This window comes from Artibeus jamaicensis, unplaced genomic scaffold (assembly GCF_021234435.1).
Source record: "Artibeus jamaicensis isolate MK-2021 breed Jamaican fruit bat unplaced genomic scaffold, CSHL_Jam_final contig_685, whole genome shotgun sequence".
NCBI classification, from domain to species: Eukaryota; Metazoa; Chordata; class Mammalia; order Chiroptera; family Phyllostomidae; genus Artibeus; species Artibeus jamaicensis.
In genome coordinates, this window is record NW_026521924.1 from 11,499,984 (window position 1) to 11,515,604 (window position 15,621).

At 45.3% G+C, this 15,621-nt stretch overlaps 1 protein-coding gene and 1 pseudogene across 2 annotated transcripts; one reads left to right on the plus strand and one right to left on the minus strand.

Annotated features, from left to right (window-relative positions):
• Positions 1–52: 52 nt before the first annotated feature.
• On the minus strand, positions 53–13,655 carry PRNP (prion protein). Of its 2 annotated transcripts, none has more exons than XM_037147836.2 (3): positions 13,447–13,655; positions 10,686–10,781; positions 53–2,456 (listed from the first exon to the last, which is right to left on the minus strand). In XM_037147836.2, exon 3 carries the CDS (start codon positions 2,444–2,446, stop codon positions 1,670–1,672), a length of 777 nt encoding a protein of 258 aa, XP_037003731.2. In that variant the 5' UTR covers positions 2,447–2,456; positions 10,686–10,781; positions 13,447–13,655; the 3' UTR covers positions 53–1,669. The 2 variants fall into 2 exon arrangements, with proteins under 2 accessions (XP_037003731.2, XP_053527289.1); XM_053671314.1 differs by lacking the exon at positions 13,447–13,655 and adding an exon at positions 13,105–13,124.
• On the plus strand, positions 6,754–7,207 carry LOC119051187 (40S ribosomal protein S24-like; annotated as a pseudogene).
• Positions 13,656–15,621: the final 1,966 nt, after the last annotated feature.

A 15,621-nucleotide genomic window follows, 5' to 3' on the forward strand; every position in this document is an offset into this window, starting at 1 on the left:
AGCAGGAGGTGGGCTGTGCTCCAGGGGCCACAACGGCAGACTCCACAGAGGATGGTCATCTCAGCTCCTGTTTAATTGTACTCGGATATTAAACATTTACAAATTTTTTATACAACAAAACAAGTACATGCAAAGTTACAAATATAGAAAATATAAAGTACATGCATATTTCAAAGACCACTTTGGATCCTTATACAAAACTATTCAGTGCACATTGTAAGCCTAAGGACCACACAGAAGGGTTTCCCACATATTACATATTTAGTACCTTACGAAACAGATAGTGAGTGTAGCAGATACCCCGGATATTAACTGCTCTAATCAAAATTTCATTTGTCATGTGCACTATGTATTTATATATATGTTGGGTTTTTTTTACATTGAATACCCACACACGTCCAAGCCAATCACATTGCAGAATAATAACAGAGATCTGCTAGGTGACAATATTGAACAATCCAAGGAGTAATTTTACTGTATTTAAATAACAAAAACAGAATTTCTTTTTCCACTCTGAACAGATCATTTTTCTGTCATCTCCAGCCTAACATGTTTTTTCTTTTCTTTTTTTTTGAAATCTCTATTCTTCCATTCAAAAGCCAATTACAGAGACGAAGGACTCAATCTAATTCTGTTTTTTGACAATTATGAGATAGCTATGAAGAAATGCAAGGGCTTCTTTGTATACTAATCATTTTCTTCATTGTGTCATCTTCTGATACTGGTGTTTTTGCAGCTGCAGCTTCCCCTATATTAAAATCTGGTTTCACCCAATGTCAAAATCATTCTTGTTTCCAGATAAATGAACACTGGAGATTTGTCCTCAGTGTCCAGAAGGTAATTTAATTTGTAACTGCTTTAATTATCTACAGTTTATGTTAGTAAACAAAGGAGTGCGACGTGCAGGTGCCCTCCGAGGGCACCACTCCCAAACGTTGGACAGTTGTAGCCCCAGAAGCCTCTCATGTTAGTTAGGTTCATGCCCTATGAAACCGTCCTCTGCCCAGAGGTCTAACGTTGCATGAATATTCATGCTTGATGCAATAGCTGCTGTGTGGCCTGCGCTGCAAAATGCAAAACACTGTCCCAGTTCTCTGCAGACACAGGCACCCATTCTCCAGCAGGCTGAGCCTGGGCCCAAGAGCTGAGGATTCGTAGTTTTGTTTTGTGAATGAGTGTCCTTCCAAACTGGGCAGAAGTGTTGTTTAAACACATAAATGCAGTCAGGTTTCCTTAAAACGAATGAGAAAATGTGTCCACATTGCTAACAAAGCACTGCTAACTACGACAGAGTGTTAGTGTGCTGAGCTCTCGCAGAGCCAGGGGTATGTAGGCAAAGGCATTTGAGGACCGTTTGGGGATTATTTAGTCTCGATCTGTTGCACTAGAGAAAAAATAAGCCTAGATCATGGAATGATGATTTGCTGTTACCCCCTTACCAGCCCAGCACTTGCAATGGCCCACGAAGGACCCAATCAAATGGGCTTGACTACTCAGCCTGCCAGGCCTGCTCTGCATTTCCCTGTGGCTTCGGGGCCAAGAGGATTAGCCTACGGGTGACAAAGGGAGAAGCGAGAATGAGACACTGCCACTAAAGAGCTGCAGGTGGATAGATACCCCCTCCCCCAACCTGCTAAAGGACGAGGATGGTGGAAACAGAAAGCTGCCCTCATCCCACGACCAGGAAAATGAGGACAGAGAGGAGGAGGATCACAGGAGGCGGGGAGAAGAGGCCCACGCTCGCCCCTCTCTGGTAAGCCTGGTACTCTCTCTGGTACTGGACGGTGCACATCTCCTCCACTACACGCTCCATTATCTTGATGTCAGTCGAGGTGAAGTTCTCCCCCTTGGTGGTGGTGGTGACTGTGTGCTCCTTGACTGTGATGTTGACGCAGTCACGCACGAAGTTGTTCTGGTTGCTGTACTGATCCACAGGCCTGTAGTACACTTGGTTGGGGAAACGGTTCATGTTTTCACGGTAGTACCGGTCCTCATAGTCATTGCCAAAATGTATGAGGGGCCTGCTCATAGCACTCCCCAGCATATAGCCGCCCAGGCCCCCCACCACGGCCCCAGCTGCCGCAGCTCCTGCCACGTGCTTCATGTTGGTTTTCGGCTTACTGGGTTTCCCACCATAGGGCTGTCCCCAGCCTCCGCCACCATGGGGCTGTCCCCAGCCTCCACCACCATGGGGCTGACCCCAGCCGCCACCACCATGGGGCTGACCCCAGCCGCCACCATGGGGCTGACCCCAGCCGCCACCGTGGGGCTGACCCCAGCTGCCACCGTGGGGCTGACCCCAGCTACCACCACCCTGGGGTGGGTAGCGGTTGCCTCCACTGCTGCCTCCTCCTCCAGGCTTTGGTCGCTTCTTGCAGAGGCCCACGTCACTCCATGTGGCCACAAAGAGAACCAGGATCCAGCCGCCTACATGGCTTTTCACCATGATGACTTATCTGCAAAATGAAGAAGGTTTCAGAGTACAGTGTCTGTGTTGAAACCACTTAAGTTTTGCTCCATAACAAATAAATGCAGAGCAGCGGCATCAGCACCTTGGTTAAAAATGCTCTTCACTCTGCACTTCTCCTTTGCAGCACTTGCGACGGAAGTAGCTGTTCAGTAAAGGGTTAACACAATGCTTCCTCACTAAGGACAAATTGACCTTAGGACAATCTCTGGCTGTTTCCTGGAAACTTGATAAAGGTGCAATGCCAGCCACATTGCTTATGGTAAAAATAACCTGACTTATAAATTGCAACCAGACTGGGAAACCTACAAACATTTGGTGGGTTTGCCATCAGTTTGGACTTTAGACCAGTGATCCTTGCACTTGGCACATCAGACCAGTGATCCTTGCACTTGGCACATCTGTGTGGGGACCCTGGAAGCTGTGCCCATCAGGCTGTTATAAGTGACACTGGCTCATGTGGGGCCTGGGACCTCTACGTCAAGGGAAACCTGATACCCACTCGCATCAATCTCATGCCCTTGAACCTCAGCAGTCACTGTGGGGCCTGGGGTGGACACATGTCACCAGCTGCTGTATGGACCACAATGACCCTGGTGTGGCATCTGTGGAAGTCTTGTGAGTCTAATGTCTAGTTAGGAAGACTCCCAGGTGGGTGCTGCCGTAATGAAATAACTTTGCAAATAGTTGCTTCCTGTCTTTTCTTTGTGAGGATGTAACAAATCTCTTGTTTGCTGCTATTTCTTTAGGGTCTAGGGTGTGCCTGGCACAGAGAAGGTACACGGTACCTACTTATTAAGTGAAGAAATGAATATCCCCTGCACATGAGTGCCAGCAAGAATCTCCTCAAAGGAATATAATTTTTTTGAAAAAAACGACATGTTGAATTTTGCAAGCCCACTTGTAAATTAATCTTTCTTTATAGATGAACAGATGGATGGAGCTGCTTGAAGTGGAGTAAGGATGGCTGTGTTCCTAAGATTTGCAGCCATTCACTGGCTGAGTGCGGTTTTTGTTCTGCATGTATGGCTTATGAGTGACTTACTGTCTTCTAATTTTTGGTACAAAAGAAACATGTCTTATATAAAAGGGCTTAGGAAAAAACAAACAACCCAAATATCCTCGATGATAATTTATGCCCCTTTGCAGAATGTATAGTCATTCATCCAATTAAAAATCTCACTTCAGATAAAGACCTCACTTATCCTACATGATCAGGTGCTCAGGCAGAGCTCAAAAGCACATGGTAGAATGACTGTTCAACAACTTCTACTCCAAGTGAAACCACATGCTCTAAATTATCATTAGGTGCCATAAAACCAAAAATGGCATATGTTATAATGCTGATGTTAATCTTTTTCCCAGCACTGTTTATCTTCAAATAAAAGTGGCAGCAAATACTAGAAAATTATTTTATATAACCTTCAGAGCTAAAAACGAAATTGGATAATATTCTGAAGAAAAAGAAGGATGAAACAAATCAATGAATTAACATCCTCGTTTATGTTTTTACTATCATTGAAATGTCTTAGTGGCCATGAGCAAACAAAAGTACATTTGACAGTTACAAGCCACGTTAAACAGCTCAGATCATGCCAATTTAGGAGTTTTGGATGCTCTCTTGGGGACGGTTGGAGGGGTAGGGTGCTGGGGTCCGCAGACCGGCATCACTCTTGTACCCACACCTCCCGGTGGTCAGTCTCCTGCAGACCCCTTGTCTGGCCTGCTCTCCATTTGCTCAAGGCGCCCAGCTCCTGGCCGCGGCGCTGCTCACCCTTCTGCGCAAACACCCCAGGGAACTCAACTAGGGGATTATCACCCTCAGTCAATACCTCCTACGCTAAAGGGGTTCTGTGTCCACAACTATTTCATTCACTCAAATGAGCCAAACCCAGCCAACACCCTTGAGCTAGTCTTGAATTTTCTCTTTCTCACAGCACACATGGACTCTGTCAGCAATTCTTATCAGTCTCTGTTGAAAACAAACCCTAAACCTGAAACTGTCACATTCTCCAGCCCTCCCATCCTAGTGGAAGTCTTCCCCATCTCCTCTGACGCCAGCCAGCTGGAGTCTTTCCACAGCCTCCACCCGGCCTCCCTGCTTCTGGCCACTGTGTGCCCCTCGCAGCAGCTTGAGCGGGCCTTCCCATCGTCAGCCCCCACGATGCGCTCCTTCAAACTCAGGATAAAACCCCAAACCCTGACCCTGCCAGGTAGGCCCTATATGACCTTCCCACTGCTTCTCACACCTGGCAGTCCTCTCCTACCTCAGGACCCCTGTCCCTGCTGCTCCCAGGGCCTGGAAGGCTCTTCCTCCAGTTCCTCACATGGCTCCAGTCTGCTGTGACATCACCTCAACAGGGGGTCCACCCCACTCTACATAAATCAGCACTCTGCCGTACCCCCTGTCCAGCAAGTAGGATGCTACTTGACACCTATTATTTACTGTTCGCTTATGATTCATCTCCTCCAGGACAGGAGTCTCGTTCTGTGCACAGCAGTATCCCTAGTGCCTAGATGCAGTGGCCAACTCATAGACTCGCAAAATAAATGCTGAATGAATGAACGAGCATCAAAATATCTATGATAAAGCATAAGAAAGAACCAAGCCAACAAATAGCTATCTATAGTGAACCATGTTTATAAACTTACAAAACACTCTTTTCTGCAATGAAACTGCAATGGCCAACTGTCTACTATCTTCAACTCAGTTAAATAAACATTTACTTCACGTTCCAGCCATGAATGGAGATGTTACCTGAAATGGTTGAGGCGGGAGACAGAGGCTGCAAGGGGAGTAACACTGAGTCTAGCACTGATCGTGCCTTGTTCAAGGTTGTAAGAGTTACAGCTCAATAAGCTCAACTAGACAGATGAGCAGGTGATGACACCACATGGTAGAGGAGGCACACAGAGGAACTTGGTCCTCAGAGGGCCAGACACAGAAGGTGGATGAGAGGTGGCGAGAGAGGACTGGCAGGTGTGGAGGCCACAGGGGGTTTCATGGAAGTGAAGCTTCAATGTGTGGGGGAGAGGCAGGTGGAGGTCACGCAGTGAAGGGCAGCATGAACAAGGGGAGCAGCGTCCTGACTGCCCGGGAGGGTTTACATCTGTTGTTCCTGTGCTGATATTAATAGCGCCCCTTTTATTCTTAAGAGTGTCCCAGTTTAGAGGTTAGGTTACATGGTCAGCCTAATTACAAGGTATGTGGGGTAGTCTGAACTTGATCCTGAAGGCAGTGGGCAATCACTAAAAAGTCTGGGGTTTTCTTTCAGAAAGAACATTGTGGAGAATGGATTGGAGATTTTGTGGGTGTGTGGCTGGAAGTACAGAAACTAGTCAGAAGGGCACTGCAGTGATCAAGGTAGAAGAAGGTGCTGGCCCTGACCAGGGAATGAAGAGTAATAGACGATTTGATTTAGAAGGTAGCTACCTTCTGGAGGGCTTGGTGTTTGACATGGAAGGTGAGAGATGGGAAGAACTGAGTTTTCTGCATTGGGCAGCTGTGTGGACAGAGTGCAGAAGGTGAGACAGGTCTGGAGGAAGATTAATGAGGGGTTTGGCTTTGCCACTGCTGTTATCAAGCTATGTGTGGGGCAAGAGATAGCAGTAGGCAGCGTGGTTGAGTCTACAGTGGAAGGATGACTGTGGACTAGAGATACAGGCAGCAGGGAACCAGAGCCATGGCATATGGTGCTAATTAGTACTTTAAGATTGATTACTGAATGAAGCTGGATAGAATAGACTACTCTATATTTGATTATGTTCACACTATTTATACATTCATAGACTGTATTAAGACTAGATCATTTTAAAATCAATTCAGAACAAAAGCAACATTTAATTATGAAAAGCCTTAAAAATAACAACTGCATTTTAAAGTAGAGAATCATTTCTAAGGACAAGAGGGACTCAAAACTGAAATGAGACTTGGTGAATCTCTTTTGGTTTGTGATAAAATAAGGAAGACCCTATAGTATTTAATCCAAACCTCTTACTCTACAAATGAGACCACCAAGATTCAAAAAGGTCAACTGACATATCCTTGATGACAACTTACTGTACACAACTTTGTTTTATGAATTAAAAATCTGTGTGAGATGGACTGCCTTTCTATTAAAATATAAATTACAAATATTGACTTTAGAATGAACTCATTCAACAAATATTTATGGAGTAAGTACTACGTGCCAAACTTTAAAGAAATAGAACACTTGAATTGATCAATGACCACAGAAAAAATGGAGCTATTTCCCTCCCTGTCTGCTTGAAGACCGGCCACCATCATGAATGACACAGGAACTACCCACACCAGGAAGTTCATGACCAACAGACCACTGCAGCGGAAACAAACGGTCACTGACGTCCTCACCCTGGGAAGGCAACAGCACCCAAGGTGGAAATTCGGGAAAAACCACCAAAATGTGTAAGGCCACACCAGGTGTCATCTTTGTGTTTGGTTTCAGAGCCCATCTGGGCGGTGGCAAGACAACGGGCTTTGGTGTGATTTATGACTCCTTGGATTACACAAAGAAAAAAGAACCCAAACACAGACTCGCAAGACACGGCCTGTGTGGGAAGACAAAGACCTCGTGGAAACGGGAAGGAAGGCCAGAGCAGAGGGAAGCAAGTCAGGGGACTGCACAGGCCAAGGTCGGTGCTGGGGAGAGTGAGCTGGAGACCTGACAACAGGTGGAGTGAAGATTCTTCAGTGACTTCGTCTGTGGTGGCAGATTTTTCATGAGAGGATGAGTAAACTAAGAACTTTTATGTGTCAACAAATGAAGAAAAAATGTCAAAAATGACATATGATTACTTATCGATTCATTCAATAAATGTCTTCAGTGTTTTCTCAGGTCGTAGCACTGAGGAGCTGAGGACAGAACGGTGCATCAGATACTAGCTTAGTGGTTCAAGGACCAAAAAGGAGTTGTACCTGGAGCTGACAAGACAGAGGACAGGTGGCCTATAGGGACAGACTGGAGTGGGTGAGGGCCAGCTCGCAGGGGCTCAAGTGCCACAATTTCCATTTCATTCGGAATGCAGTGGGGAACCATTAAAGGGCCTTAGGAAAGTAACACATTAGGGCTGTTTTTTTTTTTTTTTAAAAGGTCACCCTGATTGTTGTGTAAAGATAAAAATCAGGGTCAAGAAAGGAAATGGTGAGACCACTTAGGACACAATTGAGGGAAGACAGCGGTGCGGCCTGGGATGGTGCCAAAACTGCTGGGGAGCTGCAGATAAACGATTTTGCAGACAGAAGTGATTAAGACTTGCTGATAGAGTGGATGCAGGAGTGCGAGTTAGCCGGGTTTGTGGCTTTTGTGACCAGGCCCACGGTGGCAATGCCATCTACCAAAGTGGGGGAAACTGGTGGAGGGCCATGCTAGGGAGAGAAAGCCAAGAGGTTTGGTTTGGACACATTTAATTTTGCTACATCTGTGAGACACTGTGGGAGTACCAATTCAGGCAATTGTCAAAAGAACCTGGAACTTAGTGTAGATACGCATTTGGGCATCTTCACCTGTTAACAGCCAAGGGGGTCAAGGTCAAGATTAAAACCCTAGGATTTTGAGTGCAAAGCTCTTGCTCTTAGTCATCCAGTCTCCAGAAATATGGGTGTCAAAGTCTAAAAGAAAATACTACCCAACTGATTTCAACATTTTAGTAAAAGAAGAAGAATACACCATGACCAATAATGCTTACGTAAGGGATACAAGGCTGGTTTAAAATCAGGAAATCTATTAACAGGTTAAGGGAATAGATAAGATTCTCTGCAGATGCTGAAAAGTTTTCAATTAAAATCAACATCCATTTCTGATTTTTTAGGTTGAAGCTGTTAAGATAATTTCTACAGAATTAGAAGGCAGTCCCTTTTCATCAAGAATCTCTACCACAAATGTCTAGGCCACACCCTATCTTAATTAAAAAAGGACAGGCATCTCATTAATCTAGCGAACAAGACAAGAATGCGAGCAATCACTTTATTATAGTTACGGAATTCTAACCAGGCACAACTTTCTACCTGGAATGTCAACCAAAAACATGTCACAGTACATAAGTGAGCTCACTAGGGTGGCAGTTTTTGAAGCTAATATATAACAAAACAGTCCCCAAATTCATCAGAATTAGTTAGAAGATTTAGCGTGGGAAAAATCATTCTACTCATATGGCAATAAAAAATTTAAAATATCTAGGAATTAACCCAAAAATAAGTAGTACTTATATGAGGGATGTGATAAAATTTTAATGAGGGACATAAAGGAAGACTGAAAAAAAGAGAAAGATGTACAACATCTTTGGTTGGGGAAACTAATGCTGCAAGATACCTATTCATTTCCAAATAATCCATTAAGTCCACACAGTTTTAGTCAGGATTCAAAGGGGACTTCAAAGAACATGAGGAAATAATACTCAAAGTTAAGACTGAAAAAACTTGAACAGGAAGAAAATCTGGGGCAGAGCGGGCATGCCAGGTGTTAGAATGCACGATAAAGCTACAACAAATAAGACTGCGTGGCATTGGCACATGAGCAGAATGGGAGAGCAGTGGAAATACAGAAGGTACAAAAAAGGTCCATAAATTACCCTAATCACACTGTTCCCATGTATACATGGGGACCGAGTCAGAGCTGGTAGAAACTTGCCCGATGGTTGTGTGCCAGGGGCTAAATTTCTGATACTCAGAACATGTTACAACTGGAAACTTAAATTGGGAAATGGCACCAAACAGCCCCTAAACTCCCCACCTCCCTGAGGAAGTTTCCTGAGCTAAGCAGAACTCATTTCTAGGTACAGTAGTCCCCCCTTATCCATGAGGGATACATTCCCAGACCCCTAGTGGATGCCTTAAGCCATGGGTAGTACCGAACACTACATATATTACTTTTTTCTATACATACATACCTATGGTAAAGTTTAATTTATAAATTAGGCACAGTAAGAGATTAATAACAACTAATGATGAAATAGAACAATTATAATACATTGCAGTAAAAGTTATATGAGTATGGTCTCTCTCTTCTCTCAAAATATCTTTTTGTACTGTATTAACCCTTGTGATGGGAGCTGATGCAATGCCCACATGGTGAGATGAAATGAGGTGCTCAGAATGGCATTGATTTAAAACTTAGGTACTGTTTATGTCTGGGATTTTCCATTTAATATTTTCAGACTGAGGTTGACCACAGGTAACTGAAACTGCAGAAAACACAACCGCAGCGAATAAGAAAGAACTACTGTATTTATTCATTCTTCTTTTTAAGGTCACAGCCCCAAACAGAATTTGACACAAGCTATACAAAATTTGGGGTGATGGGTTTTCACTGGTACCCTGAGGCCCCGTTCTGGACTAAACAGGATGAAGGGCCCCCAACCTGGTCAAACCCCAGAATTACTTGAAAGAGTTTTTAAAAAGTGACCGTGCTGGAGCCTCTCCCAGACAGCAGCCTGGCAGTGCCTAGTGACGAGATTTGGGAATTTATGGTGAAACTTCCCAGGGAATTGCGCTCCTACCCAGGTGTCAGAGCTCGGTCCTCAGAGGGCCAACACTTAACAACATTCTAATGATTTTCCTAAAAGGGCACACATACCTCCCTTGATGTGATCACACAATACTATGAGAGTAATTAGTAGAATACAAGGAGGAAAAAGATGAACAAATTGAGTAAACTATTTGTTCTTCCACTGTAAGAATGGCTGCACACACTATTCACTCAAGGATGACATTATAACGCCGTAGCCAACACCTCATTAGACACAGGCATGTTCTGAATGTTTAATATGCGGCCGTTCACACCTGATACGGTTGCCCTGGAAGAGGAAATAAGATATGAAAAGGGAGAATGGAATAGGTAAGTTAAAACTGCAGCTTAGAAAACCTTCCCTTCGTTAACACCTTTCGTCAGTTGGTTGAAACTCACCTTCCGTGTTAATTTGGTGAAGAAATGTATGTAATAACATACAATGTTATTATTTCATTATATTTTTAAATGGTTGCTTTGTTATATAGTGCAGCATGTTTCTAGAGAAAACTGTGGCCTTTTCTCTGCAAAATCAAGCTGATTTTTCTAGAAAGGATAATGCTATAGGTGGGATATACACATACAGGCCTCCAGACCAGGTGCTTGTGATCACAGCCTCTCCAGACTCGTACTTTCTGAGACAACTGGGGATTTTCAACCATTGCAAGACCAAAGAGATTCCAGAGGGTGCATACCTCTGCTGTGGCTCAGCTAAGCTGTATTTGTGCCTCCAGGAAGACGACGCTTTGGCTTGGCTGAAACTGTTCAGTTTTCAAATATATTCAGGAGTCCTTAAAAACAAAAAGAAAAAAAAGCTAGACTTGATAAGTAAATCTAAGATACGATTCCTTAAAATAAAAGCTTAATGTATAAGTTTCTAAGCCACTAATAAATCTATTCCAGAACAAAATAGGAAATATTTGAAAAAAGCAATGAGTCAACTAAAAAAGCAAACGTGACACTGAGCTTGCTCTCTTTCAAACTGAGTCTATCTCACTTAAAAAATGACATTATTTAGAAAAGTAATATATCAACAAAAAGAAAATTAAAATCACCTATAATTTCTATTAAAACTTTCTTGGTTTTGCTTTTCCTTTCAGATTTGTCACATAAGCATTGATTATGAGTAAGCAGACAGTTTTGTAACTGGCATTTGGACCTGTCTTTTTCTCCCTGTGTATCGCAGGCTCTAAACCGTGACTTTTGACGATTACATAAGGTCCTTTCAGTTAATTTGCCCTGATTTCTTAGCTACTGCTCGGCTGTTATACATTCAGGTTGTTCCCCAGTCGGTTCTAATTTTAGGGCATTCTGCCCCAAATATGTGCCTGTATAAACCTCTTTTTCTTTGTTTGTTTTTTTCTTGTTTGGTTCTTCCATTGCAAGTAGACTCCCAGGAATGGGATTTCTAGGTCACGGTTTTTTAACTTCCTAATGCATGGCCTGACTGCTTTACAAAAAGTCTGTACTGATTCCCCACTGCACAACACACCCAGTGGGGGGTGACTAGGAAAAAAATACATTGGTATATACACCAATGGTCAATTTTACATAGATGGTTAAAGTTAGTCTTTAACAAATTCTGGAAGTAGGTGTCATTTCCTCTTATTTTATGAATGGCCAAAAGTAATGAAGTTAGTTGCAGAGATATTTTTCTAATCCCAAAGCCCAGCCACCTTCCCAGATAACTGGATTATGCAAATTTAGGAGTTGCTGTTACGGTTATTGTCGTTGTTTACAGATGTAAAATAATATCCAGACTTGCTTTAATTTGTATTTTATTCTGTAAATGACTCATCATTTACAGAAATGATAAATGAAATGATAAATAGTGAAACCATTTATCTATTATAATCTTGACATTTTCCTTTCACAAGTATGAAAAACTTGTGTTGGGTACGAAGAATACACAGATCCCACCATAGCCCTGCTTTCTTTCCTTTTCCAGTTTAATTCTTCATTGTAAGAGCTCCTCAGTGTCTGTGTAGGTAAAAATGTTCCTTTTCACAGATTTTTTTTTTCTTCGAATCTGAGCAAGTTAATTTTTCCAGAAGTCTGACATTTTCATTCAGTTTTCTGTTTCCACTTTTTCTGATAATTTGGTTTGTAAAAATCTTTAATTCTATGTGCCTGGGCCTTTTCTCAAGGAAAGGGAAACCTCAAATACAAGGAGGATAACCTCGGTCTGGTCAGTAAACTTGCATTGTGTTGTGTGTGAAGCTGGAAATGAAAAAGTAGAAAGCAGTGGCTTTAGGATGGTTAGGGCAGATGTGACGGTGGTGGGTTTATATTTAGGATGGTTAGGCAGATGCGACCGTGGTGGGTTTATAATGAAAATAATCTGCTGTAGCTACCGCAAAGAGTAAATGGAAAAAAACCCAACAAAAATGTCAGCTTTCTCTCCACTGTTCAATAAACAAACGTGAAGGTACCTCCAGCACAGGTGGAGAAGAATGGTTTCCCTAGAGGGGGCCGCCCGGCCCGGACCCCCTCCCTCGGAGCCCCCCCGATAATCGAGTTCTCTCTTTTCAGAGAAACAGGAAAGAAGTGAAAAGCAAAGGCTGCGGGGTCTGCCACATCTGGGGCTTGCAGGAGACTCTCTGTCTCGAGGTCCTGGACCTCCCCGGTCCGCCAATGAAGGGGCGGGGACACCCCAAGACCCCTCCCCGCTGAGGCCCCAAGGCCTGTGTAGGCCGTCTGGCGGTTGCCAGAGCCCCGTGGGCCGCGGCCTCCCCAGGGACCACCCTGGCCAGGAGCAGGGTGGGCGGGGCCTCCTCTTCCGAGAAGCTCGGAGGCTGCTGGGTGCCCCTTCCCCCACTCCGCACACCCCCATGAACATCTGCAAGTGCGGAGTCTGGCCAAGGGGCGTCCCTTACTGGGTCCCGGCCTCTACTCGTTGGCACCGACGAGCGGACAACTGGCGCTGAGCCAGGAGTCCCGCGGCCCCCAGCGCCTCTCCCTGGTTCTCCTCGCGCAGTGCCCCAGCGAAGCCCGCTGCGGCTCCCCCTCAGGTTCCCCGGCCACGATAGTGCGGGGTGATCGCCCCCATTCCCGCTGCCCCACAGCCCCTCTAGCCCCGAGACTCCCCATCCCGCTCCCCCCGCGGACACGCACCTGGGTGTGTGGGGGGGTCGCGGGAGCGGTCAGACTCCTCCGAACCACCCACCTCCCTCCCGAGCGCGCTCGGACAGCTCCCCCCACTCCCGCCCCATTCCGAAGGAGAGGAGCTTCCCCAGCGAGAAGAGCACAGCCCAGCTGCGTCATCGAAGACCAAAGCGCACACCCGCAGGCCCGCCGCGCCTGGAGCCCGCCGCGAAGACCCCTTCCGCCTGTAGAGGTCGGCCTGCGGGTGCCGGGGTCTCACTCTCAGACTCCGCCGCGCGCCCGCGCACCGCCGCAGTCCGGCCCCCGCCCCGGACCCGTGCTAGCCGTTCAAAGGGCGACAGGGCTGTTTACCTGCCTCGTTCGAAGAAGCTCGCTGCGCCGCGGCTGTCAGCGACTGGCGCGGAGGGCCGGCGGGGCGCGGGGACGAGGAGGAGGTGCCGGGGGCTGGGAGAAGGGGCGGTGGCGCCCGAGGAGGTCGGCGTGCGGACCAATCACCAGGCGGCCTCGCTCACACCCTGCCCCAGGAGCCGCTTTACTGGGAAGGTGCTTCTCCGCCAAGCTGAGACCGGGTATCTGAGTCACCGGGGGAAAAAATGAGTTGAGATTCGCTTAAATATTTATGTCAGCTGATACCTCTCCCGGTGTCATCACTCCCTGACGTTGCTCATTGACTGTAAAAATCATCTTTAAAGGGATATTCCGCGGAAAGACCTAACTCCCCTGTTGCATAAGGGAATACTCGAGAAAATAGAAGGGTAAGGAATGAGAAAGCAATTTCTGGAACTTTGGTCACCAAAATTTCTGAAGAGGAAAAAATTTTTGCTACTCTGGATTGAGTCGAATATTTATCAATTTCCATATAAATCATTAAAATCAACGGTCTAGGAAGGACTGTAGCCATCCCTTGTTCCTTCATTTATTCAGTTTCTGGTCCTTATGCGAAAGAGTTGATTTAGATTATTATACTCACGAATTAGAAAAATGGCACTCCGTTTGACAAGTCCATTTTGTACAATACAGAATGTGTATTCTTGCTCATTATTCCTGCTAAGGAATTAGAGTTTACTCTCATGTAAAGGATGGCCAGGGATGAAGTGATAGGACAGGTGGTGGGGTTTGAGGGACCATATAAATTGTTATCCAAATTGGGGTGCTTTTGAGCGCGAAAGAGGTAGCAAAATTAATCCAAGTCAAAGGGCATAAACCAGCACTGACCTAGGAAAAATGAGACGGTTTGTTTTCTCATGAAGGGCAAAAGGTTCCAACAATCTTGCAAGAAAAGAGGTTTAAGACTATCAAGACACCCACTGGAAATGGTATGTGGATTAAGTATTTGTGTTCGGGAGCCATCACTCAAGCGGGAGGTGACTAGTGGTGAGGGTGGGGAGAAGCCAGGAGAATTGTACAGAGTGAGGGAAACAGCTGTGGGTGATATTTATGAATGTGGATGGAGCCCTGGGAAGGCAAAATGTGTGGTCTGGCAGCATGGCCGCTGGAGGGAGATCACGAAATAACGTAACTGGATAGTGGCCACTTAGAAATGAGCATTGGGCAGCAATGCCGGCCTGTTTTTTGGCCATTAGTGTTACATAATGATTATGTTGGCAGTACTTTTAGGATCTTACCTTTCTACCTCAGAGATGGCTTATTGGGAGGTGAAATGGGGGCTGTGTAGCATCTGAGTCTGGAGCTGGAGTGCGTGGCTAGATCAGACTGAATAAGGGGCTGGCTCCCCGCTGGCAGGAGGGTCTCTCTAAAACTTGATTAGAAGATGCCAAACTCGACTTTTTATCAAAAGAGCCCCATGTCTACTGGCTGAATTCTTTGCTTCCTCCACCCCTCTGCCCCCACCAGGAAAAGGCTCAAGAGGCAGAGGATTTCAAAAACGCAGGGATGAAGGAATGAGAAGGGATAGCCTTTGTCCTATGCTGGCTATTACTGCTGTGTAGCAACTAACCCCAAACAGCCAACATTTTATTAAGCCTATGGATTGTGTAGGCCAGGGAGTCAGACAGGCGCAGTGGGGACTTGACTCTGCCCCATGACATCTGAAGACTCAAAATCTCAGGTTGACTTGATAGCTGAGGGTTGGAATCACTTGAAGTCTCTTTCCCTGGCATGACTGACACCTGGACTTGAGGATTAGCTGTTTCGATCAGAATGCCTCCACACGGCTTCTCCATATGGCCTGGCTTTTCCTGCATGGCTATCTCAGGTTTCATAGATTTCTTACATGGCTTGTTAGGGCTCCAAGTGAGAGTTTCAGCAGACAAAATGAAATTTACATTGCTACTTCCCACCTAGTCGGAGAACTCTCACATAACCTCACTTTTACTATATGCTATTGACTAAAGTAGATATATGACCATGCAGGTATAAGGGTTGTGGGACATAGATTTCATCTCTCAGTGGGAGGAGTACCAGAGAATTTGTGGCCATATTTTTTTAAAGACTCCTTAAAAGGAGGAAGAAAGAGAGGAAGAGAAACATTGATGTTCAGGTGAAACATCAATCTGTTGCCTCTCG